Genomic DNA, 26,998 nt, shown 5'->3' on the forward strand with positions numbered 1-26,998 from the left:
AAAAGGGAAGGAAAGAAGAGAAGAATCAGAGATGGAGAGTGGAAGACTGAAAATGAGCAAGAATGCTGAGTTTCATGCCTTTGCTTTGTTGCAAAATATCCTCTTGTTTAGCAAGGGAAGGTTGGGTAGATTTGTGTATTTTGGATTAGACAGGTGATCTAGAGTAGATGCCAAAGTGTCTGTATGATTAGGAGGTGTTCTGACATGTTTATCTAGAGAAGACATCTCATAATATACGTGGAACTCATTAGCATTTATATTTCTTATCTGCCTAGGTACAATTCTCAACACTCTTCCCCATAAAATGATATTGAATGAACATTGTTCATATAATTATAGAGTTCTTCCATACCTCTATTTCTGCTGTATAGTTAGAACAGTTCATATAGCAGTGCAATTTTAGGACAGCAGGTACCTGTATTTTGGATTTCTCTCTTCTAAAGCTAAATCACAACAATTTCTTGCAGCACCACATTGTTTGTATTCCCAGTGCTGTAAATGTTGTGTCAGCTTGTCACTCAGCTGAACAGTAGGTGGGAGTTTCTGTATTGACTGAAGAAGTCCCAACGGTCTGCAGATTCACATCTCCTCTGTTTTGGTTTCATACTTCATCAGGTGATCCAGTTAATTAAAGTAACACATGGAGAAGGGATTTTTGGTGACTCCTTGGCCCAGGGGTAGCATGAGGACATATGCCCTGTGCTCCTGTAGTTTATGGACTGGAAGTTTCTCCACAGCAGTACCTTGTTCCAGAGGCAGTGGGATCCCAGAACCCTGCAGCAATTCCTGCTGTGCCCTTTGGGCTCCTGGGCTGGGAGAGCCCCCGAGGGCTGTGCCCAGTCAGAGTGAGCTGCACTTGTACCTCAGGGCTCAGGGGGGTGTTTGAGCCACAGCATTCAACATTTGGTGTTTAATTGCTGCCAGTCCCTCTCCTGTCGTGTCTCCACACGTGGCAGTCCCACCAGCCCTCTCTGCCCTCCCTGTGCCTGTGGGACATTGCCCACTGAATAACTTAGCTTTTTATTTATCTCTGACACCGTCTGTGTTGTCTTGCTGCTTGTCTTTCAGCTGTCAACACATGACATTTCCATTTCATTGCTAGGGTGAACGAGTGTTACACGTGTGGCTCTCTGGGTACTTTTGTTTCCTTTTAAATTAGATCTGATTAATGGTAAAATATAAATCTTTTTATTGTGAATATGTTCAAATGCTCATGAGACTTTATAAATACATGCATACACATAAATAGCATAACTGGGCTCGCTCAAGCCTCTCTCCACATGGCAACAGCCCGCTGGGACTGCAGGGTGTCTGTCCGGCTCTCGGGCCCTCCCTCCTCCCGGCCAGTTCTGCAGAAGGGACCCCGTTAATTACAGACCCCATTAACACCCCCCAGCTGCACTGAGCTCAGTGCACTCCTGCCTGGGCCAGCCTCAGTTTGAGCTGCTGCCCTGCAGGCAGAGGGCTCTGGGACCTGCAGCTCACAGATGTGTGTGTCACTGTCACAGCCAGGGTCGGGACCAGAGGATCTGCCTGTGGGATTTAGCAGAGGGCCGGACCTCGGTGACGGACTCTGTCTGCACGGAGCACGTGGGATTCTGCAGGTGCTCTCTGGTGCAGCTGGCACAGGGACGCTGGCTGATGGCCACGGCAGCCAAAGGCCTGCAGGAGGTAGGACCTGTCTCTTTTCCTGGTGCTTGGGAGGTTGCCTTTGTTACTGAAATGACATCGTTCAGGAGGGGAGCTCTCGAATTCTCTGCTCAAGAGAGGGCAGCACAAGAAATCTTTGGGGTTCTAATCACTAATTTTACTGCCACAAAGATGACTGAATTCTATAACTCCTGCTCTAATGACAGGGACACCAGCCCGAGGTTTGTCTGACACTTAAGTATTTGCAGCGACTGCTGGTCTTCACATGCAGGAGTTTTGAAAACTCTTCTGGTGCTGCTGGATACTGGGGACAGGAGTCTTTGTGGGGAACTCCTGGTCAGCAGGTCTGCCATCAGGTGGAGGTGCTCAGCTCCCCTCTGAGCAGGGGAGGGGCTCATTTGTAACGTGATCCGGGGCCTTTCACCCCGGGCTAATTCCTTCCCTGGGACTGGGGCTGGAAACAGTTGAATTACGATTAGTGGCCAGAGGTTTGCTCAGTGTGAGATAATTGCAGGGTCGGTTTCAGTTCCTACTGAAATGTCCACATCTAATACCACTGGCACTGTACTCACTGACTGACAGCTTTGTTGGCAACTTCCACTTCTGCTTTGTAGAAATCATAGCTTTGTTTTCTACAAAGGACTGTTTTGAGGACATCATATTAAAAGAAATTATTTCAAATACTTGACATCAAAATACCAAAAAAGTGGCATAAATATGAAAAGAAATATTGTAGCTCACTACAACTTGTTGATGAGCATAAAAGTTCAGATGCTTTTCTGGTCTGTATCTTGAAACTAAAAGTTGCATATTTTATACACATGAACTAATAAGTGCCTGTATTGCAAGAAAATATGAACTCTTTATTATTCAGAAGTTAAGCACATATTTAAGTACTTTGCTGGCTCACAGCCAGATTGTTCAGCCTTTCACAGCACTGAGTAAGCCTGCAGACACAACCACTGCACCAGTAAGTACAACCACCCTGTGCCATCCCTTGTTCTGATCAAAGAACTCCCTCCATTTTGCTCAATAATGTATCAGTTAAACAAAACTGGCAAGTGCACTTTGCGGTAAAGATTAAATACTCATCTGACCCAAAGAGGACACCCCAGGCTCGCTCACAACTCATCCCTGGTTTGTTCTCATTTGTTTGCTTGGGCCCTGCAGGGGAGGATCATTTGCTGTCTCCTCAGGTAGAAGAGTCCCACTCTGGGTGTGCCCCTTGCACTAGAACTGTGTCACGTTTCCATAAATTCACAGGAGCTCCCATAATATACAGTCCTTCCAAATAGGCAGCACTGTGTGAGATGCAGTACATTTCCAGCTTATGATTAAAATTAAGACTTAATAAGTGTTTATGCTTGGCTGGTGCCCAAAAAAAGAGTAATTTTGTCTTAAAGCAGGTTCAGTCCATAAATAATGAGATCTGAACAGGCATTTATTTGTTCATGATTGCATTTAAATCACCAATTATGAGTTACACGCACTTTTCTTGCCAATTTGCCAGAAACATGTTAAAAGCTTTATTAATGTGAAAAAGAAAAAGGGTGTGTTTCCTTGTGGCCAGTTTTAGCCACCCAGGAACACTATTAACCTCAGGCAAAGGCAAATCTTTCTTCTATTAAGCAAAACCAACATAAACACAGCACTTCAAGTTTTAGGTTACAGTTGTCAAAATATATGAAATAGTATTTATTTCTAAGGCTCAGTTACTTTTAATGCAGACAGCCTCTGGAACTGTCAGTCCAGCAGAGGCAGCAGCTCATGCCTGCCTGCCTTCTGCACAAAGCTTTGCTCACTGGGTTTTCTTTGGCCTTTGCAAGCCCAACTGTGGCCTTCGTACCAGTTCATCTGTTTTCAGTCAAGGTAGAGCGAAGGTTTTTTCCTTTTAACCTGCAGAAGTGCATTTATCACACCACACTTACCCTTCCTCATTACGTCGCAGTTGCAGTTTCAGTCTTGCCTAGGAGGCAATGCCCTTTGGAGAGACAGTGATGAAAGATGCAAGATGAGGGCAGGTCATCCTCATATTTACAGCCCATTTCCTGCCACAGCTAACTTGGTTATTATGTTGATAGCAAGAAAGTTGCCAAGAGAAAAGCATCTTTTGTTAAGAGTGTAGCTCCAAAGAACCAGAATTCCCAGCTGATGAGCCTTTGGGCTGTTCCAGGTTTGGCTGCAGACTGGATGGCTCTTGGCTGTAGTCACTGCTCCTCCAGCGTGGGGAAGTTTCCTGCTCTGGCCCCGAGGCTCTGGGAGCGCGGTGTGTGCCGAGTGCGGTGTGTGCCGAGTGCGGTGCCGCAGTCCTCGAGAGCAGCTGGCTGCTGGCAGGCTGGCTCACAGCCTCCAGAAAGAGGAAGATGTTCTGGCAGGCTTTGAACTAAAGGGATGGGATTGGAAACCATCGCAGCTGCCGTGGTCGTGATTGATGGCTCCCCGCGGAGCCGTGTTTGTGGAGCAGCTCCTCCGATGCCCCGGGAGGTTCCGCCCCGGGGCCGTCCGGCAGCGCCGCCGGGCTCCTGCCCCTTCCGAAAGGGCCCAGGACGGCCGGGTGCTCATTTACCAAGCGGTTCAAGTCGTTTAATTTTACAACATAATGCAGACCATTGTTTACTTAATTAAAAGAAAAGATCACCTTGGTGATTAGGGGTGTGTTTGAGAAACAGCCATGTTTCTGGCAGCAAGGTTTTGATACTCAAGAGCTTCTATTTCTTCATAGTTCCAGGCTTGAGAACCAGCCCAGAGCTGAGGCACTGCCACGTCAGTCAAGACTCAAAACCTTCCAGTGCCAAACAGAAAAGGCCTGCCATCATCCTGAGGTGGAAATGAGCTTCTTCCTTGGCAGAGGAATGACTTGCCCAATGTTTAAAAAAAAATCCAGAAAAACACTAGATCCGTAATTCATTACCATCAGTGCAAGCAACAGGGGAAGCTGCTCTGTAGAGAGAGCAGGTGTTTAACACAGCATTGTCTGAGCCTGCTTTGAACAGGGTCAGACAACACTGTGTTAAAAATACCTGTGTGCTGACGCTGCTGCAGCCGGGGAGCCCAGTGAGCCTGGGCTAAGCTTTGTCAGTGCAGTCGGCAGGAAATAAAACATCCTCCTGGCATACACACACTGCCTCTACTTCTGTGTTACCACAACAGCACAGAGCAGAGAATGCAAGTGTCCAGAGGGGAACACAGCCAAAAAATTAGCAACAGAGAGGGAAAAAGGAGAAAGGAAGCAGGGCTATGTTCTCAGTTTAAGCAGTCTGCAGTGTTATCTGTCGTGTGCACGTGTCATCTACTGTTTGGAAAGAAGACTGTAATGCAGATGAACTGGAGGAGTGGAGAAGAGGATGTGCTCGCTCTGTTCCTAAAACAATGCACTTCTTTAGAGAGCTGGAGATTCCCCTACAGCTCCAACTTAGCATGCATTCCTCATCTTCCTGCAGACAGTTTTTACTGGAGGAGCTTATACTAACCTTAATCACCTTAAAAGACTCGTGTTTTTAAGAGCAGAATTTTGACCTGGAGCCTGACCAACTCCTCTTGTTTTCCTGATGTCAGGTTCAGGTTTTGGAGCTGCCATCCAAGACGTCAGTCTGTACCTTGAAGCCAGAGGTGGGTGCCAAGCTGGGCATGCCCATGTGTCTGAAGTTATGGCAGGTAAGGCGAGAGTGCCTGCTAATTGTGAAATGTTTTCCCTGTGATTCATTTTATATGAAGCACATGAATCTTTCTTCACTTGGATTTTGATTTATTATCAAACCAATCAAGTAATTATACTATTAAAGGGGGGAAAGATTTGTGAACATCCTTAATGTAACTTTCAGAGCTTTCCAAGCTTTAATGGAAGATTTGCAAATGCTCGGGGAAAGCTTTATATCCTTAGGATAGATACACTTTTTGCATCAATCAAGAGGAAAATGAATGACTTACCAAAGCCACTTGTTTGATATGGTTTCTCACTGCATTAAGAATGATGAGAAATGACTGGGTTGCCTGAAAACTGTGATTTTAATGGCAGATTACATTCACTTCAATGCCCTCAGGACAAGGAAGCACTCTATGAACATTTCTATTCCAGACATACAATAGGAACAAAATATTTATGGTGGTACTGACTTTGGGCAAAAAGGTAAATAAAAGCAGTTAGTGAAAAAAAACCATATTTGCAGAATATTTAGCCAATAATGTTTATGGGCTGCCAACAGTGAATGACAAGTAATAGAAAAAGGTGGCAGTAGAGGGAGGAAGGAGTTGAAGTGATTGGCTCTAAATCTCCAAAGAATTGGTGGCAAAGCTGATTCCCATTTAACCCCCTGACCACACACTGTGGTCTGCAGGACCATCCACGCTGATGCCAAATGTGTAGTTCCTGCAGGCTCATCTCAACATTTGTGTTGGTTTCAGGTGAAAACATTCTCAATCAGAGTTTGAGGCCTTAGTGTCTTCACTCAAAGTCCTGAACCAACTGAAATCTAGAGGAATTCATTTGCTGACGTCAGACAAAAGTAGGAGAGGCCACTGTTCAAGTCCCATGCTGTAATTAAAGACTAGGAAAAAAATTGAAGGAAAATTAAATAGGCTGATTAGGCTTTTATTAAACAAAGTTTCTCCTAAAAATGCAGTCAGTGTTCAGTGCTCAATGAAATGAATGGGGCTTTCTGTCTCCTGGACATTTTTTAATAAGATGGAGATAACTGAGGAAATGTTCAGTGTTGAAAATTTTGTTGCCTGTATAAGAAGTCCTCTGTCTTGCCATATTTTCTGCATGCATTAATATTGCTATTCCTCTAGGAAACAGAGCAGGTGCAGAGTCTTAATTTCATGTAGTTTTTAATTTTGTTGCCAGTGGGGATAAAGCAGAGAACTGGGAACTGGGAGAGGTAAATTATTCCATGCAGATTCTGACTCTGAGAACTCACCATAACTTCCTAGACTGCACCAGGCAAGTACAGCTAATCCCTGACAGTCTCACAGCTGTGTCTGCTCTTTTACAAATGTGTGCAACTTGGTTTGAAAGCGTGGGGAGCAGGACACCCTTAAGGGCAAATAATTCCATGTGGGGTACCAGAGTGATGCTCTGCATTCAGTTTGTGGTGGCACTGAAGTGGCTCTCTGAGCAGCCCTGTCAGCACAGAAGAGCAGAGCAGGGGCTCAGCCCCTCCTGAGCAGGATCTCTGCACACAGCTGGGCTGGGCAGTGCAGACGGACCCGCGGGATGGGCACTCCAGGGGGTGCCTGAGAGACTGTTTGGTGTTGGTGAGGGCACAGGGAATGAACAAGTTGGAACAGAGGCTGACAGGGAGAGAGCCCCAGGATGGTCTGAAGGAATTCTGCTGGGGTGGCTGGCCAGGGAGAGCTGGGGCTGCAGGCAGGGACCATCCTGTGTGCCAGGGAGCCAAGGCTGAGCTCAGGGACACCACAGCCAGCGGGAACGAGGGACTGCTCTGCACAGCACAAGGCAACCAAGGCTCAGGGCAGGCTTCCCCTAAGCAATCAAAATGCTTCAAGCTGTTTATTTGGGTCGTTTTGAGCACTTTCTCCCCTATTTTTCTAGGTCTATCCTTAAACATACTAGTTCATTCAGTAAGTTTTTTCTTGTGAAGATTTATATTCTTAAATACAGTGTCCCTTCCGTTTCACACCTTCCTGCTATTACTAATTGGGTGGAGTAGGATTTGCAGGAGTAAGGACAGTCTTCCCTTAAATTTTGTGCTCTCCTTGGGGAAGGCATCGTGTTGCGTAATGGTGCAAACAAAATAATTCAACGAGCAGAATACATGTCGAAACTGGAAACGCCGAGTTATTACTTTATATAAACTGTGGCAATTATTCCTGTTGAGTTGACAGCAGATCACCTTTTCTTCCTTCCTTGACACTTATCCAAATGCAACAACAAGATGTTCTGCTTAGCAAGAGCAATGATTTATAATTGAACTTTCCTACTGGCACAGGACACGCACGGTGAGACGTCTCCAGCAGTGTCCATCCCTGGAACTGCGATGAACAGGGCTGTGAGGGGAGCCTGCTGAGGTCTCAGCCTGAGATCTCCCCTGAGCTTTCCAGAGCTTTTATTGCTCAAGTTCATGTACTCATTGAAATATTACACTTCATGTGGTTAGCAAAGTCAGGAAGAAGCAGTGTGGGAGACTTTCATTTCACAGGAGACAGTACTTGGTTTTTAAAATAGACCAATCTTAGATCTCACTTGCAAATTACTGGTTTTCAAATCTAAGCTGAGATACCCACAACACAAAAAAAATATTTTTGCTTGGCATTTCTGGAAATGCTGAGCACTCACCTGTGTCTCCATCTGCACGAGGGCCCTGAGCTCCATGAGGGCTGTTTGGAGTAGGGAGAGGAGCCAACCCTGCCCCTCCATACCACATTTCACTGGCTAATGACAGAAGAGCAGCACAAATAATTGTGGAGCTTTTTTATGCTTAAACTCGGGGCTTTTTTTAAACTTAAAAGTACCTGTGAAATACTTTGTTTTGCCTTGAAGGTTTTATCGTTTATTAAATATAAATAAAATCTGGAATGTTCATTTAATTCAAATTTTTTAACTTTTCCTTGGTATGAAAAAGCAGATCCAAATACCTGATGAGTTAACATTAATTCACATGTATTTGACATATATTCATTGCTCTGATGTTATATTATTTTAGTAAATCAAAAATTTGACAGAAAAATTGTTCACAGTTCTGGGCACTATGAGAGACCTGCTTTGTGGGCCTTTCTAGCCAGAGCATGCTCCCTACCTTTTCAAAGGAAAAGGGGTCTGAAAAGAAAGAAGGAGGTTCCTGCATGATCCCAGGTGTGGACAGACCCCTTCAGAAGGATGATGTAGGGGATTTCCTACATTTCCAAGGATTTCCCCTTGGTTCCCTGCTCTTAAGGGGCAACAGTTCTTCCCTGCTCAGTGAGATCCTTTCCTCATTCAAACACTCCCCTGGGCTGAATGAGGTGAGGAAGCACATGAGGCTGTTACCAGAGCTGTTTAACTCCCCCCAGGACAAATAAGAAGCAGTGGGAGAACAGTGTGGACCACAAATGAGGCAGTGAGCCTTTGGCCACCGCAGGTTTGTGTCATGGCACTGACAGCCAGCGAGCTTGACCTCAGTCAGTAATGTCATACTGGTAAAAATGAATTCTTTATGTCCTTTACCTTTGTTTTGAACTGAATACTGAGTAAACAAATCCTGTGGGAGCAGACAGTGTTTGGAAGGATCTGAACAGCCTATTGGATACATTTCTTAGATGTGCCTACATGAGGTGGCCAGAGTCCCAGTGTCTATTTTGATGTTTCTTCTCCTATTGAAGAAATAACTGGCATTAACAGATGCCTCATTTTTAGTTGCTTTTCATTGGGGATTTGCATCTTCACTCTTGTAACCAGTCACTGCTCACGGCATCATTAGTCTTTTGGCTGGAGCAATGATGAATATTTTCCTTAAGTGTGACACGTAATCCAGTAATGTTCCCTTCTTTGAGTTATTTCAGAGGCTTAAATAAATTAGGTGTCTGCCCAGGGTGCCGTGGCCTTTGGCCTGTGACATCATTAATCAAAAGAGCTTTCAATTGGTTACAGTAGGACTGGGGGCCCATTAACCCCTTGGTGCCTCAGTGTTCAGTGTTTTCCTTGGAGCACAGGATCCCCCTGTATAACCCTGCCCCTGGCAGTGTGGGACTGCAATCCTTGGCATGGCACTTCTGTCAGTGCCCACGAGGGCTGCAGTGCTTGACAGGAACTCCGTTACTCTGCAGAATTTTCTTTAAGAAGTGCAGACAAAGTTCAGACCATGAAGTAAAGCTCCTGAGAACTTCAGGCAGCCTCTTTTCAGGTGTTGCAGAGGGCAATAGTTTGGATTTTCAGAGAGAAATTTTCTATATCTGTGTGTATATATGTGTGTGTGTACGTTAGATATATATTATATATATAAAATTTAGAATTTAATCTAAACCCCCCATAAGTTCATAGTACCTAGTACTGCCTTCTGTAAGTGGATGGACTCTCAGGATTTGACATTCACACTCCTAAACACTTTATCACTTCTACTCAGTCAGCATTTTCATTTATTCTCTTGGTGCTTGGACTGGAACCTACCTCGGGATGGTAATTTTCCTAACAGACTATTTACTTCTCAAACAATTTTACTTTTTCCTCGATCAGCTCAGCTGTGGTTCCCAACCCTTGCTTCTGGCTGGCTATGAAGATGGATCAGTGGTCCTCTGGAATGTGACAATGGGAAAAGCGTTGAGCCAACTCATTTGCCACCAGGAGCCAGTGATGAGCCTCGACTTTGACTCGGAGAGGACCAAGGGGATCTCGGGCTCATCTGAAAAGGTGCTTTGCATCTGGAGCCTCAATGAGCAACAGAACCTCCAGGTCAGCATCACTGGCCCTCTAGTGTCATTTATCCCACTCTGCACTAACAGTTTGATAGACTAAAAAAATATTTAGTCATGAAGAGGAGTTGTTGCAGATCTCTAGCTAATTAATCACAGACTGGTTAGAATGTCTGTGCTATGTGACCAGACTTAGCAAAAGATGGTGAGGATTTAGAAAAAAAAGAAAAAAACCCCTCTCTCACATGTTTCTGGTTTTACCAAAGTTGCAACAGGCACACAGGCCTAGCATTACTCAAGCCATTGCCTCTGTATCTTCATTTATCACGTTAGTAGTATCGAGCTCTCGGAATGCCCTAAACATTATAAATGAGTTACAAAAATGAGAAACAAAGGATTGCTTTTCCAAAGGTTCTGCTTGAATGGCTAGAGCTTTCTTTCCACTGTGGGAAAGACAGAAGTATTCCATGAAATACTTCACAGAAAAAAGAGTAGGAGTAGCCCAAGAGGCACCAAGAGGACAAGAGGCTCAGGCAGCCACCTTCCTTTGGCACCTACGGAGCCCCACAGAGACACAACATCAGGCAGTTGGTGCACCAGTTTGTGCCCAGTGACACACCTGGAGAGGCTGGTTTAGGAGGAGACACCAGTTCAGTGAATGGCCATAAACACTGCTGGTATCTAGGCAACCTTAGCAGGTGATCCAGCAGTGCCAAGGGGCAAGCAGGATTTACCCAGGGGTGGAAATGAAGCGCATAAATAAAGGCTCATGAACAACAGCCAAAGCATCCCTCTTTAAAGTGGCAGTTGTCCCATGAACAAGGGGAAGGACCCTGTGTGCCCCACACCATCCTGGAGAAGAGAGCTGTGGATGCACCAGTTCATGGGAGAACAGTAATGGCTGTTCCAGCCACGTTGCAGCTTTTATGGAGATTTTTGTAGGTAATGCAGCAAGTTAGTGCTGTTTTCTGAATGGTGCTACAGGAAGAAAAGCACATGCTGGGCCATCCAGCACTGACTCATCACCAAGGGGTCACTACAAAGGTGTGGAGTCTGCAAGGCATCCCCACAGAGCCAGCTGCTGGGGCAGAGCGTGTGGGGCAGTGTGGGGACACGGCCCCGGCCCAGCAGGGTCTGAGCTCACTGAACCTGCAGCACAGCAGGGAACGGGGCACTCGGGCTTGGAACAGGCTGGAAGGTGTTCTGAGCCACAAGGCTGGGGCACAGTTGCCATGGTTTGGGTTTGTTGGGTTTTTTGGTGATCTTTGCCCAGCCTTTCTGCCACTACTGTCACCATCTGCACGTGGTGTCCTTAGCTCAGGGAAGGGGAAGGAAGGTGAGCAATCCCAGTAAGAAGCTTGGTATTGAGACTAGTTCTCTAAGGCCAAGGTGTCAGGAATCTGACACCAAGACAGCCTTCTTAAAGCTTCAGATACTCTGGTGCTGGAGAGGAGGTCGTTCCTTCATATTAATTATAGCATAACTTTTTCCTAATTCAAAGGAAATATTGTTCTTCACAGCGCATTCCAGTTATGAGTTAACCCTAATGGAGGGCTACAGGTACAACTCATGGGAAAAGCAGTTGTTCACCTGAAATGTTCCAGGTATTGTTTTTCATCAGGTATTCACATTCCCAGGAGATGCAGGATTAGTTACACCCTCAGCAGCTCACACAGAGATAGTAGCTTTTCTCAGAAGAAATTTAAATGTCAAGTATTATAAGCTCCAAGCAATGTTCCTGTGCTCCATGCGAGTATGAATGCCCTAATAAAATGCATCTTTCATAGGAGAACTAGAGATTGTCAAGGACATAGATTAAGTTTTTTTCCACTATTGCATTAATAATATAAACCAGATGGGGATTTTTTTCCCTGACATTCCAGGTACCTGAGGTAATGGTAGACGTTGGAAAGCCACTCAGTGGCACATTATTTTTATTCTAAGAGGTTTTAATAAGTGAACGCGGGGCAGAGCTATCTGCCGGTGCAGAAATAATGATGCAATGATGGTGCTCAGCTCTGTTTGAAGTGGCAATGTTCCAGTGTGTCAATGAGGAGATGATGAAGGTAACTGCACAGTTTATTGCTATGGGGAAAGTTTGGGGTATTGTCTTCTACAGGAAAGTTGCTGAAATCATCACTGTCAGCAAATGCCGGGATTGGTTATGAGCCTTCTGATTTGGAGGAGATAGTGTAATTATGTGATGATGTTTGTGATAGAATGTAGGAGGTAAACAGCTTCTGCAGGTGAATAAACAAAGCAGAACTAAGAAATCTGATAACCACAGAAGCTCCTTTATATATGACAAGAAAAAAAGTTCTATAAGATGTAATGTAAGTTTTGTTAGTTTGGTTGCTGAGGCTTTTCCCCCAAACACTAAAGCTTAGGCTGCTGCTATTTGGCTATTTTTCTAATAAGCAGAGGGCTTAAAGACATGCTTTGGGTGTAGATGCAGGTGTCCTTGGGCATGACTGGCTGAAAGCAGCTCACCTGTTTTTACCTCTTTGTTTTCTTAATTACAAGCTGGTTTTCTGGTTAGGGAATGATGTTGGTATGCATTAGACTACTGTAGTTAGTGACTTAGTGTAGTAAGTCCCTGGATGGCACAAATGCTGGCACTAGGATTTCACCTGGCTGCATATACCTTGAGCAAGGCGTTGCTTTGCTCCCGTGTTTGCAGATCATGCACAAATGCCCCCTGTTCCTCCTGCTGCACAGCCACAGGCAGGGCCGTGCCAGGCTCCGTTCAAGCCGTGGCTTGCTGAGTGCTGTGTCTCCCTGGTGCTCTGTGGATCCTGCCCAGGAACTGCCAGGAATGATGGCAGCACCACACCTGGGCCTGGCTGCAGCCATTAGCCAACAATCCCAGAGCAAGGCCCAGCTGGCACTGCCAGGCTAGTGAGGGAAGGAACAAATCCTTCCTTCCCAGGACACTTAGGCCCACAGAAATTCCACTGAGGCCGTGCTGCATGAGCCTAACCTGGGGGGCTTGGAACACAAGCACTAACCAAACACAGGTTTGACAGTGGCAGCCCCACAAAAAGGCCCCCATACAGCCTCCTGCTGCTCATTAGGCTTGAGCAAAACTTGCTGTCCTCTTCTGAATTGGTTGGAGACACATTCTTCAGGTTCTCTTTAAAAGAGGAATGTGTGGAGCAAGTAAGAAGCATGTCAAGTTTCATTTAGCCTTTTTTCTCATCAAACTGCACACTTCTTCTGTTTGAGTATGTAGTAGGGCAGTTGTTACACAGTTGAAAAATAATTGCTTATGGCTTTGTGTCTGTAAGATTCCAGATATGTTCAACTGCATCCGAAACTAACTTTGACCAACATTTCTGGAGTTTTCTATGCCCAGTGTAAAGGTTAAAGTTATCTGCAGTTAATTTGTTCTCTGTAATCCTGTACTGTGTATCGTGGAATGTCCTTCAAGGGGGAAAGCTGCTCCCATGGAATGTGCTTGTCAATCCCTTCCCACCTGAGACAAACAGCAAACACCAACAGTGTATTAAAACAGGCACTGGAGGATATTGGGCTTTAGCACAAGACAGCTCCAGACTCGGGCTTAAGTAGACAGACAGTGACAAAACAAACACATCGTTTCCACCTGTGCTGATAAATAACTGTGGTTCTGGGCCAGGGTCACACCACAGGTGCCTTTGCCACTGTGACAAGAGCTGGGCTGTTCCAACACACACACACACACACCCCCACACCCACGGGTGCACATTCTGTGTGTGTCTCAGAGCCAGAGTGCTCACTGATACAAGTTACCTGAGGGGAGAGCAGCAAACGTATTATATTAAGCTTTTTTTCTGCGCTTCAAGAGAAACTTGTGTCAGTGAAGTGAAAACTTTTCTTTCCGAGGGCTAAGTCCTCTGCAGCCCCAGTGCCTCCTGAAGGAAGCCCAATGCCTTCCAGTGTAATTGTGCCCCTCAGAAACTTGTTCCCCAGTAGTCTCCAAACAGCAACAAAAGGCTCCCAAGATTGAAATCAATAACTTGGTCATAACCCCCTTCTTGGAATTTGGTGTAAATAAAAGTCTCTTCAGAAGGAGTACTAGAAATACAGATTTCCTGACACTGTAACCCAAGTCTTGGAAACATTCCTTTCTCAAGACTGAGGTAGATGCTATAACAGCTTAGTGGGGGTTTTCTGGGGGGCCACAGTAGTAGAAATGAGTAGCAGGTACTCATCAGCTCCAAATCTCAGCCTGGGAATATTGCAGAAGCAGGGAAAATATATGGCCTTAGCTCTGAACATTGCAGCTCATGCAAGAATAGCTGGAAGGGCACAGCTGTGTAGTCTGGTGCTCAAAACCTTGACTCAGAGCTTTACTTGAGACAGAATATAAATTTCAATGCAAAATAAACTAAAAACATAAAGGGTTTATTTTTAGACAATGGTGCTGGAGGTGGGAAGGCTCAAGGTAAAGGTGTTTTCCATCTCTGTCTACAGTTGTTCTCCCTAAACACCATCCCCCCGTGGTGAAAAGCTCCACACTGTGTGTGACACGGGTGTGTATGGGTGGGCACTACACCTGCTAAGGTGCCAAAAGGTTCTTTCTCTTCTGTTTTGAACAATTGGAACTCAGTTGTGACTTTTTCACCCAGGTTTACAAAACACATGAACTTGTCAATGCTGGCATATCTGACATCACCATCCGTCCAGACAAGAAGATTTTAGCAACAGCAGGGTGGGATCATCGCATCAGGATCTTTGGCTGGAAAAAACTGAAGCCCTTAGCAGTGCTGGACTATCACACAGCAACTGTCCACTGTGTGTCCTTCTCGGAGCACAGGAACCCCCGTGAGAGGCTGCTGGCAGCCGGCTCCAAGGACCAGCGCATCAGCCTCTGGTCACTGTACACCCAGAGCTGACACCTGCAGGGCCCGGGACAGCACTCCTGACACTGGAACTCAAACCTGCATGGAGGGAGCTCGGAGCATCTGTCTCCAGGCTGAAGAGAGAGTCCCAGGTTAATTCCTAATGCTACCTGTTTAAGCTGCAAATTTTGTTTTCCAGAGAAGGATTTTTAAAATCCATAACAAGCAGAAAAAGGCCAGTCACAAACAAAGACACAGAACCAAGTTGCTTTGGGTTCTGCTACAGGTTTTGCAACAGCTTTTCTTTGGCAGGTTGCTGAAATAACTTGTGCCATTATCTCTTGTGAAAAAGGACTGGAATCCCTCAAACTGTGGTGGGGGCAGAATACATCTGTTTGTAAGCCATTTATGTAACCAAGAATTTGAATCAGTGCAAAATATCACTCTTTCTTGAAAATTTATACCCATTAAACCACCTCCAGTGGTTTCTCATTGTCAGTTACTTTTTCTTCCCTGTAACTGAAAGGCTATCAGAACAACCTTGATTTGTTCACACTTCTGTCAAGTTTCTAACTTAAACCAACAGCCAGGAATGTGACTAGGGACGGCCTTTGGCACTTATGAATTTCATTATGTCTCCTGTCACCTCAAGCCTCACAATTAATCACAAGAAAGAAAGGGAAAAATCTTCCCCTGCACTGCACTGCAAAGCTTTGCAAAGCCCTTTCCAGAGCAGTGCTAAATCCTTCCCATAGACCGACGAGCTGAAGGATTTGAACTCAGCAATCCAATTAGCGCCCTTCTCCTTGGAGAGTTCGGGGTAGGTTTCAGCATGGCAAGTCTGGGATTCAGCCACACAGCTCTCATTAACATTTAGGGGAAGTGCTGGGGTAAATCCCTACCCACATGGTGCAAATGGCTCCGTTAACTTGTCATCTCTAGGGCTGTGGAAGCTAAAGTTCACTCATGGAGGGCTTTTTGTTTGACTCATGAAGCAGCATTTCCATTCTTCTGAAGCATTTTAGGACACCCCCCCCCCCCCCCGTGTGTTCAGAGCCACAGTACAGCTGGATTAGGTCACAAAGCTGCAGTGGCAACTGTGTCCAGGCTGGGCACTGTTGATACTTATTGGAAATAATTGTTTCTGCACTATAAAGACCTGGAAATCAAAGAAAAAGGCACCAAAAGTGCAGTGAACAGCAACATCAAAGACTTTAGAAATTATTTCAGGACAAACACACATGGAAATTAAGGTCTGGGTCTGTTACCCAGCTGTGCTTTGCAGGCAGAGAATACTGCTGGACTGAAAGCCTTAAGCACCCAGCCTGGTGTTCTTTCCATTAAAACAGAATCAGGATACTGTTGCCAGGCTTTTCTAAATAAAATGTGGCCTTACACATTTTGGAGTGTAATGACAGTTTAAATAATGCATTTCTTTGATTATTTCTTTACTATTCAGTAGCTGCATGGAGGATCACATTGCAGTTGAAAGTTAAAGCCTAATTTTGAGCGATCCCAAGTCAAGGGGAGGTGATGGTGTTCATTACATCTACCAGACAGAGTTGCACAAAGTGCTCCACCTCCACCCCTCATCCCCTCCCACACACAGGAGGAGCTGCTCCCACTGCACACGAGGCTCCAGCCTATGGAATGAGGGGCCATCTCCACAAAGCTGCTGCTGGAAGAGACCTTTCCTTTTGTTCTTTTCCCCCTTTCTTAAATAAGTCAGAACTGACAAAGGAACAATGCAATGAATAACTAGAGAAAGCACTGCTGAGTGTGGTCCAGGGACCCGTCCCAGGGAGTTGGCAAAGCTCCCACGGGGCTGTCCTGTCAGGACACACCACACTGGCCTGGGGGTACCAGGGGGGTGCAAGAGTTCCCAGCCTGCACTGCTGGGCAATGCCCAGTGCCTGCAGGGTTACTGCTCATCCAGCAGGAAAGGAATCTGGGGCTCGCCCACCTTGGGCAATGGTTACTGCAGGAAATGAGAAGAGCCTGGTCCTGGCAGAGCAGTAATTCATCCTTTGGACAGGAAGGCTCTGTGCCACAGAGCGCAGTGACAGCGTGGGGAAGGTGGTTTCCAGACTGACTGATGCAAACCTGCAGCACTTGGGGCAGCTCCACGCTCAGCACACCCTTGTTCTGAGTGCCAGTGAGGAGCACCTGATGCTCCAGGGACACTGAGGTGCCAAGGCGTGGCTCCTGCTCCTGGCACGGCTAGCTCACAGCCACCCCTGCAGCTCGAGCCCTCGGGCCCCAGAGCAGAGACCTCTGCACCTTACAGCCACTCAGCAAACAACTGCTGATCAAACACTGCACTGGCACAGTGGCAGCCCCCTGGCAAGAAAGGATTAATACCCCGTGCCTCCTGAAAGTCAGGAATTCTGGAGTATACTATTTTCCCTAAAAAATGCCATTTACTGTCAATGTCTGTGTCTAAAGTCATTGTGGAGACTCATAAGGGATGTTTAGATTTACGAATAGGTCCTTTGGAAGATACTCTTAAAGATGAGTATGTGCTGCCACATCTAACACTGCCTTTTGCTGGGAGTTAAATATTTATATTTGTCTGATTAGGTAGAGTTAAAAATAAACTTAGTCATGCAAGTACAAATTGAAAATGAGGGCATGAACTGCATCTCACTACCAGGCAGACACAGAGGTAAAGAATTTCATCAGCTTCAAGAGGAAGGACACAGGTTGCAGAGCTGCTTGCAAGAACAGACCCATCCTATACTTCCCATTACCAAAGCACTATCCAGCTCATACTTTTGCACATTACAGTTAATTCATTAACACTTTACATCACTACTGATTTTATTTAAACACCCAATAAACAGATTTCTCTTTCACATTATAGTTTCCTTGAAATGAACAACCAGACTACATTAGTTTGATTTAGAGTTGAGCCTAAATACCATTGTTGGATTGTGAATTAGAGTCTTCTAAAATTTTATATCCTTAAGGAACTAACCTGGACTTCCCCAAAGAAGAATGATTTCCAACAGGAAGGACAGTCTATATTGCTATAGACTGTAAAACACAGTTGTCTGAGTATAATTGTAAAATACAGTTGTCTGATTTCATCTATTAAAGTAACAACTTTTTTAATTTAAAAAAATAATTTACAGCTCGTTACAATTGTGCCATGAGCATGGTTATCACCCGAGATTTCAGCTGACTTGCTTAGCAGGAAGGCTGTGAGTGAAGAGCCACCTTAAGCTGCTGGAGTGAGTTCTGGAATCTCACCTGCCAGTAAGGAACAGGGCTAGCCTGTACCTGGTCTAAAGGATTCAGGAGCGGAGGTGATGACAGCTAAATTATTACAAAAGGCTTCCTCCCAAGAATCACTGTCTTTGGCACTGTGAGAGGAAGAAAGCAACCAGCATTCGTAAACTAACGGAAATAAATCCCAAACACCAGCATTTGTGCAGCCATTACATGGAATATTTATCACCACTGGAATGAATGGTGATCTCTGACCCTCTAACATTATTTGCAAATGAACCCATTAGTTAAACCCCTTTCTCTTATCAGTACATGAGCCATAAAGCATTGCAGTCCTAAGTGTAGATGAGCAAGGAAAGAGGAGATTAATTGTATTTGTAGTAATGAGTGAAAAAGGAAGTAGGCTGGGGGCCTGCAATGAGACAGTTGTTAAATTTAGCCTTATGCAATGCAATTGCTTCAGCAAGCCAATAAATTATTCTCTGCAGTTTGACTTGGATTGTTGCAAAGGTTTGAGTTTAAAAAGGCAGATTTTTATAGTTAAGTTAATACTGGTTTCTGGACTGCTTTTTGGTTTTAGCACGTTTAAGATGCATCTACAAAGCCAACTTACAAATTAATAAATCTTTCCTTTAATTCAGTCTGCCAAGAACAAAGATAGAACACTGACTACTGCAGGAGCCATGTTAGTGATGTAAACCAAAGGAGTGGGGATTAACCAAGGATTACCGAGCGCTAAATCAATGTGTTTCCTTTTCTGGCTGTGTGTCTGTGGTGTGGATCGTTACATAAAACATGGCACAGGACTGCCTGGATGATACCAGACACTGTTCCAGCAGTGCTGGGACACACACACAGCTGGATGTGGAAGCACCACCACTGTGCTCCCAAGGCAGTGACAGCGCTCACTAAAGCAGAAGGCACCGGGGGTTCTGTTGCTCTCCAGTATCCTGAAATTCCAGCCTGAGTCCCCCTACTAGAGTAGTTTTTCCAAGTAAACTGGACTGTGTTTATCCATGTCCTACTCTTCTGGGGCATGTTGGAGGCTTCCTTTATAACATGAAGAAAACTATCCAGAATTAAGATCATACTGGGGGAGTTTGGCAGCTGTCACAGTATCAAATTAAATGAAAACATAATGAAAACATAATCTCTTAGCTGTGAATGTTTTGCTCACCTGATTATTGGTATGAACAATATCTGTATGTCCTGTCAGCAGTGCTATGCACTGCTTTATTCTGACTTACCTCAGAGGAATTCAATTTGCAGTTTGGTATTAGAAGAGGAGGAGAAAGGGGAATGAGGGTGTAAATCAAAACAAAGAAGCAACTCGTCCCTCTGAGTTCAGTGATATGAAGATTCTGGAAAGCACAAAGGGCCTTGGAGCAAACCACCTCCAGCAGTGGCCAGATTCCTAAGGGGAAAAAGACAAGGATGGCAGGAATAGTGGAACCCTACAGTGATAGGTCTGTCTTTTGAAACTTGTACACCAGCTCATTTCAGTTCCAGAAGTATTTGCTTTTAATTCTCCAGCATCCTTTTTAAAGGTGTTGGAACATAGGAAATCCTCTGAAACACAGCCTACACCTCTAAATAAGGCTGTGTTCACCCAGAGGAGTGTGGACTTATTTCTCTGCTATGAAGAGTCATAACACCAGAGGCTGCAATGCCACAGGGGACAGCACTGGGAGGGACTGAGGTCCTGAAGCAGCCACATGCACTGCAGAACCATCCCAGAGCAGTATTAACTATCTTCTTACAGAAGAGTGACATGACAGTGAAAAAAAAATAATTCTAGCAATTATATGTTGCAAATTGAAGTTCTAATAATAAAAAAAAAAAGGAAGAAAAAAAGCTGTTACATTACACTGAGATTACAGCTAGATGCTGTTTTCTCCTAGTTTTTATTCCCAGGATACATAAATGAGGGCAGTGAAAAGCTATAGAAACCCTTTGGTGCTTTCTGGACAGCAACGAGCTCCCTTTCCTGCCAGCAGCAGGGTTGACTGATCCTGACTATGTCCAGATCAGGGAATCTAGGGAGGATGCTAAATGCTGGCTGTTATTCTGCTCCATAGCTCTGGCATCCCATGCAAGCCAAAGTACATTTTCCAGGCACCCACTGCTTGCTATAAACACATCCTGGCCCAGGTAAGAAGAAATTGGGTGTGCTGGGCCTATGGAATAACTTTAAACATGGCAGAGGACGTGGCCATGGCATTTGTCCTGATGGGAATTCAAAACCTGCTGATTCGAGATCCCAGTGATTCGTGGATGCATTGTCTCTGTGATGGAAAAGGGTCTGGGCTGCTCTCACCAGAACACTGAGGGTAAGAATTGTCTGCTCAGATGGTTTTGCCTCAGATATTTTGATGGCATGCAGACCTGGCATCCTGCTAAATTGAGACATTGAGTCTTTATAGTTTTATCTCTTGAGCCCATCTGGTTTGAAGCAGTTGACAACAAGCAGGAAAGGGAACAGAATGAAAGACTCACTTTGCTGAAATAAAAGCAATGTGTAAGGCAGTGCTCAGTGAGGGGCTGCTGCACTCACCCCTCACCACCCTGTGCCCTGCTCAGAGGGTTGGAACAGGACAGCTCTGCTGCAGCCCCTGCCCTCCCTCCCTCGGGGCAGCTCACCCCACAGCCCTGCTCTGCTGGGACAGCTCACTGACCCCACAGCCCTGCCCTGCTAGTGCAGCCAGGCTGGAACACCGAGGGACAAGGGGAACCAATCACCTGCCCCCAGAGCGAGGGACAACAGGAGCACGAAGTAAGGGGTGAAAACCCAAACACAAAAGCAGAGCCCCCGTCCACCAGGCAAGCTAAAACCACTGACAAAACTGGCACTGCAAACACCCCCCACAAAGGTGCTTCTGGAAATTTTACATGTCGTTTATCCTGGTTTTAACTTCCTGTTGGCAGTTCCCAGCCCAGGGGTGTCCCTCTGAGTCCCTGGCACTGTGCAGCCCCCTGCTGCAGGCAGGTTCCAGCACAGCGTGGCCCCGAGGTGTCCTTCCCTGCCCCTGGGAGCACCGGCCGGGTCAGTTCCCACAACAAGCTCTGGGGAGGAGGACTCTGCTGTGCAGCTCTGTCCCCTTACACAGTTAGGTCCTAAAGGTGACTTTTCTGGCTTTTGTTCTTAATCACTTTGTTACTAGTTCAAATTTGTAATTTTAACCTAAATAGAAGTGAGTGATTTATTGTAATTGTTTTGTATAGGCTGCTCTTAATAAGCTTTTTTTAAAATCTGGAAAAACATTTAATTTCCCATATGGAAAGAACACATTTATCATACTTTACTCGGATATACTTGGCCAACTATTGCACATATATGCAAAACATATGTGACAAATCCAAGGCTGAATTTCATAAAACAGAAATGCTATGAAATGTGATATAATAAATATATTACGCAGACATATGTGGCCAATTTATAAAACTATGGTATCTTTGGTAAATTTATAATAGGTCATTTCTATTAATGGAGGGGAAGGAGTGCGTTTTTTCTGGCATATGCAACACACACAGTACTTTACACAGACAGTGGGGCTTCGGAGAGCACAAACACACACAGTGTATATGTGTCATGTCTGTGGTCTTCAAAATTAATGTATATCTACGTTTTTGCATTGATCGTGTGTGCAACATACCGGGCAGGAAAAAAAAGTATGACACTATTGTTGGCGATTTGCAAAGCTGTGATACACGAGCCAGATTCCCACAGGCAGTGTCCCACTGTAACACTTTTATGTGCACGTGCTGTGCTCATGATAATGGCAGTAACAGAAATCTTGGGGTACGGTCACTGTCATCTAGTTGTGTCAAACACCAGTGTAAATTAAATATCTTACCGACCGATTTAATTAGAATAATTAAATGAAGAAAATAAATGCATACATTTAGAAAAAGGTTGCATTCATACACACGTACTGCCCTGTACACGAGCAGACTGGACTCTTCCTAACACCAGCTTATAGCAACAGCTGAACCATTCCTGCCTGAGTCTCACTCACAGGTTACTGCCCCTCTTCGACTATGCCTGCGTGCCCCAAAGATCCATTCTTTGCTTTATAAAACGAATCTATATTTTCCTCTCCGATTGCGTATTCGCAAGCTGTGCAAGAGCTCTCCCAGGACTGGTTTTCCGCGCGGGCAGGACCCACGGCGTGCCATGCCCGGCTCTTCCCTCTGGAGGGAGCCGGCTCTTCAGGCAGGGCGGGCCGCAGCGAGCGCAGCATCCTCCTCCTCGGGGTGAGTCCTGCCCGGTACCCGCGGGGCCCCGGCTGACCCGGGGCACACCAGGGCCTCCCCGCCTGCACTGGCAGTGTCGCACGGACGGCGGGTCCGCCCGGAGCCCCCGCGGCCCCAGACGTGCTGCAGCGAAACCGCCTTTCTTGCAGCCCAGCAGGTACACGAGCGAGGGCAGAGCACCGAGCAGCAGCACGGCCGTGGCACACACGCTCGGCCCCCTCCAGCCCAGTTCAACGGGCTCACGGCAGCTTTTGGAGCTCCTCGGCTGAAGGTGCTGAAACCTGCTCTGCAGGTACTGCTGCGTTTGCTCCTCCTGACTCCTCCGGGCAGCAGGGCTCACCTTCCACCCCCAACCCTAACCTGTGGGTGCCTAACTCGCTTCCAGTGGCTACTTTACACTGGCAGAACATTACACAGCACGACCGAACCTGCTCTTCTTATTCCTTCCAGTCCAGATGGAGGAGTGACTGCCCCTCGGTGAGGGATCCGGTGCCACGGGCTGACATGCACTCACTGGACAGCAGGAGGTCTGTCTGGGGGGAAGGACAGCACTCCAGCCGAGGGGGCCCTGAGCCACAGCTCCTCTGGAGGGGTGCACTGCGAGCCCCTAGCTCACGGCAGACCCCCAGTGCCCCAGCAGCCTGGTGCCTGCAGAACACCTTTTTATGCTTACTGCAGTCCTCGAGTCATTCTCCACTCTGCAAGCAACTCTTAGACACACTGTCCCACGAAAGAAGCCAAAGCAGTTACTCCCCTAGCCATGGCCATATGTACATGTGCTTGGGACTGACTGAAGAGATGCCAACACCCCAGGATGCTGAGAGGGATCTGCTGGGGACCACCTTCACAGTTCTAGCCAAAGCACTTCTGGGATTTCCCCAAAGAGGAGGAAAGACTGAATATCCATGAAGTGTGTAAACAGTGTGCATGACCACCACAAGCACACACAAGTCTCATCCCCATGCTCCTCCTATCCTACACTGAAGTTAGTCAGATCCACTAGCATGGAAAAAATAAAACCAACAACAGCAAAAAGCCGTTTCTGAAAACTGTGTTTGGGGTAAGTGATCAAACCAAAGCCGCCCTTGTTTCACCAGCCTACTCCTGTATTTATCCACTGAGCTAAGCGATGCGGTTTTCAGACCTCTGGAGCAATCAGTAAACTCAGCGTGTACCTCTGGAAAATAGAGCTACGTGGCTAATTTATTCTCTAGCCCTGTTTGGAAGAGACAAAGGGTGCTTGTACCCTCCGTGCTTGGGCCTGTTTTACCAGCAGCTTTCAAACACCGTGTTCCGTGTGACTTGAGGTGACACAAGTGGAAGCATTGTCTGGAAATAGTGCCGCCTTCTTCCCAAAAATGTGCTGTGGGCCCTGGTGACAGTGTGTACTGAGTGAAGTTTAACCAGACATGTAAGCAAATCATACAAAGTCATTTGCCAAATGAATCTGCAATACACAGATAAGGCTTGACTATGTTTTCACTAACTGGCTGACAGGTGACCAATCTGAAACTAAAGTGTTACACATTTTCTGTGACTTTCAAAACGCTTCTACTGGTCAATGTGCAGTTATGGGGTTTGTGTTTGTTTGAAGGAGATTTTTTGTTGTGATAGAAAAATAACCCTTTTTGCTTTCCATATCTGTAACACTTCCTTCCATGAGATGGGCACAGCAATGGAAGGAGGGACACTAGTCAAAGTCCCAAGGAATCTTGATTTAAGGATTAAAACATGAGAAGAAACGGACTGCTAATATGTTTCATGCTAATATATCTAAGGACCTTGCATGTTCATGGCCTAAAAGCAAGGCTGGAAGTACCATTTTCATAGTTCAGACTGTAGCCTTGACACAGCTGCCGGTTCCCCCCTTCCCATTCAGCCCCAGGACTTCTGTAGTGGATCTTTAGCACAGAGGACAGACCAGTGATCCTAAAGGGCCCACTGCCCACAGCCATGGGTTGAGGATCTGTGATCTTCTCTTCCAACAAAGAGAAAATTAAAATTCCTACAGTCAAGACAAGGACCTTGAGCCACTTTTGGTAAGAGCACAGCTTAGTCCTGGCACCTTGGGTTGCTCTCGGTGTGTTTAAAGAAAACAGTGCTTACCAAAACAAACAGATCTGTTTCCACCTGGGAACCCCAACCTTGCAAGCTGTTGGGTGGTGACAGGTCACCACAACCACGCGCAGCTGGGGCAACCAGGGACAGCAGGGAGGGAGGAATGACCTAGGAGAGTCACTGTTTGCTCACACTAAAATCCCTCCTTATTTAAATGACCTCATTTTGTAGGGGAGGTTTATACTTCAGAGCAGACAAACTGACAAATATACACAAATAATCAAACAAGAAGTGAAGGAAAGAAAGAAGAGGAAAAATATTTATAAATGTCACTGTCCAATGTCTTTTCAATTTAAATGAAATAAGATTATCTACATATATCTACAAATATCTACATGTATCTACACTGTTTGCAGATATGATTTCTTTGGTTGTCTTCACTTTTTTTCCTATGCTCCAACTATTAAGAAAAAAAAGTGTTTGCATAATCTTTGAAAGAAATAATAAATATAACAACTTCATTAAACGTTTGACCAAAGCTTTGGCACTAATCAGTTTACAGATAACAAATCATAGTGAAAACTCTGAAATAACAGCGGCAAAGCAATAGAGCACATCCGAGAGCCATTTCCCACTGACTAATAATAAGCACAAGGCTGTTTGACATCAACCTTTCTGAGAACATTAATTATGGTTTAGTCAGACACTAAGAACCTCAAAATTCACTGCAAATATCAAATAAAATACATATTTCTTGCACAAGACTTTTTCATGGATCCAGATATATTTTTTTAAACAGAAAAAAAAATTACACAAAATATTAATGGTAGCCTGTATCCCTTCTTAAACCCTTCGAAAAAGTTTTGGAAGCCCAAAGCCCACTGCCAGAGACAAAATAAACATTGCTATTAACACTGCCACCTGCACAAGGGAAAGAACACGTTATAAAGGGTTTGTAATGAAAATGCACAAACATGGGTGAATAGAGGACTTTAAAAAAACATAAACCCCTTCTTTTCATAGAGTCACATGGAAGAATCAGAAAAGTGTTCATAATACTGTATACCAACACAGCTTAGGAGCTGCTCAAAACCTTCTCTGAACACAAAGAGACTGCCTTCGGTGAGCATCTGAAAACAGAAACCAACTTCTCCAAACACATCACCGGAGAAACTGTGATGAACAGGGCCATCCCTTCAACAGCAACGAACGACTACTGAAGGAGGATATTAAAGGAAGAAGAAAAAAGTACTTACCAGCATTAAGAGGGGAGATGCAGGAAGCAGGTAGATGTAGAACGGGTGCTTTGGGATTACTGCAGTTTGGGTCAGCCAAATATAAGGGGTGAGGCAGACTGAGAAAAAACCCTGAAGTCCCTCTAAAAGGCACCTCCACAGGAGAGTATCAAGAGCTCGGGAAGGGACGCAGGAAGGCAGGAGTGTGGGGCTGCCTGGGAAGGGGGTGAGAACACACAGCCTAAACCCTGCAGGTACCACCCCCCCCCGGCTGCTTTTTAAACCTTTGCATCTGTTGTTGTGAAAACAAGACACACGTACGTGGCTGTCCTCTTGGCCACGGGCCCTTCTCAACAGCTCCAGAAAGTGCTGTTGTGGTTAAGGCACCCCCGTGAACCCCAAAACTCACGGGAGGGTCAGGGCCGGAGGAGAAGTGGGAAATCTGTTCTGGCAGTGAGGATCCCAAGCGTTCCCTTGCCCTCAAAGAACCACCTGAGCCACCCGCGAACGAGGCCTCGGTGTGCCCAGGTGGGAGAGACTGGCCCCGCGGCACCCCCGCACCGCCCTCGGACACCCGCGGCCGAGCGACCGGGCACGAGCCGCTTCGCCGCCGCTCCCCGCCCTCCCGCCGCTGCCCGGCCGCCCCCGGCCTGGGTGCCCGGCGCGGGCGGAGGCGCCGGGAGATAAGGACATATGGCTTCATTTATCAAAGTGCAGCCGCGGTCTCTCCGCGATGGCGGCCCCGGCACCGCCGCCCTCACGGCCCCCGACGGGCGGGTCACCCCGCGACGGCACCGCCGCCCTCACGGCTCTGTCCGCGATGGCGGCCCCGGCCCCTCACGGCCCGCGTGGGCCCGGCCGCCGCCGATTGGGCGCTGCAGCTGTCAATCAAGTGGCGCCGGCCTATCGGGTGGCTGGAGGGGCGGGAGGCGAGGGCGGCGGGCGGTGTCCGTGTGGGGCCGGTCCCGCGGCCCCGTTACCGCGGTCCGTACTCGTAGCCCGCGGGCGCCCCGGCCGGCGAGTACATGTTGGCGGCCGCCGCGGCCGCGGCCGCCGCGTTCATGTGGTGGTGGTGGTGGTGGTGGTAGCCGTGCCCGCGGATGCTGGGCAGGGGGTAGGGCGCGGGCCGGCTCTTGGCGCCCAGGTAGTGGTCGTAGGCGGCCGGCGGGTACTTGTAGGGGTGGTGGTGCAGCGGCTCGGACGCGGCGGGCTCCAGGCGCAGTTCGTGGTGCGGGGGGCTCGGCCGGCCGCCCCCCGGCCCGGACAGCGGCACCAGCCCGCCGGGGCCGCCGGGCAGCGCGGGGCTGAGCACGCGGGACATGAGCTGCTGGTGCGCGGCCTCCGCCTGGTGCAGCCCCGTCCCGCCCGCCTCCCGCTCGAAGTCCCGCCGGCTCTCGGCAGCAT

General features: G+C 46.7%; 2 protein-coding genes across 3 annotated transcripts in view; one reads left to right on the forward strand and one right to left on the reverse strand.

The window, feature by feature from the left end:
* Positions 1-15,318, forward strand: part of GNB1L (G protein subunit beta 1 like) — a 41,387-nt gene extending 26,069 nt beyond the window's left edge. For both annotated transcript variants that reach the window (XM_027733064.2, XM_027733065.2), the window contains exons 4-7: positions 1,509-1,671; positions 5,206-5,304; positions 9,818-10,033; positions 14,604-15,318. In XM_027733064.2, the coding sequence (XP_027588865.1) occupies positions 1,509-1,671; positions 5,206-5,304; positions 9,818-10,033; positions 14,604-14,870 (745 nt within the window). In that variant the 3' untranslated portion in view covers positions 14,871-15,318. The remainder of the gene's footprint in view (positions 1-1,508; positions 1,672-5,205; positions 5,305-9,817; positions 10,034-14,603) is intronic.
* Positions 235-26,998, reverse strand: part of TBX1 (T-box transcription factor 1) — a gene marked incomplete at its 5' end in the record, with an annotated part of 29,354 nt that continues 2,590 nt past the window's right edge. Inside the window, one exon of the mRNA XM_039378870.1 lies at positions 235-26,998. Coding sequence (XP_039234804.1) covers positions 26,571-26,998 — 428 coding nt within the window.

The sequence above is a fragment of the Pipra filicauda genome, unplaced genomic scaffold, assembly GCF_003945595.2.
Source record: "Pipra filicauda isolate LSUMZ 115617 unplaced genomic scaffold, ASM394559v2 scaffold14_size4853619_pilon, whole genome shotgun sequence".
Lineage (NCBI taxonomy): Eukaryota > Metazoa > Chordata > Aves > Passeriformes > Pipridae > Pipra > Pipra filicauda.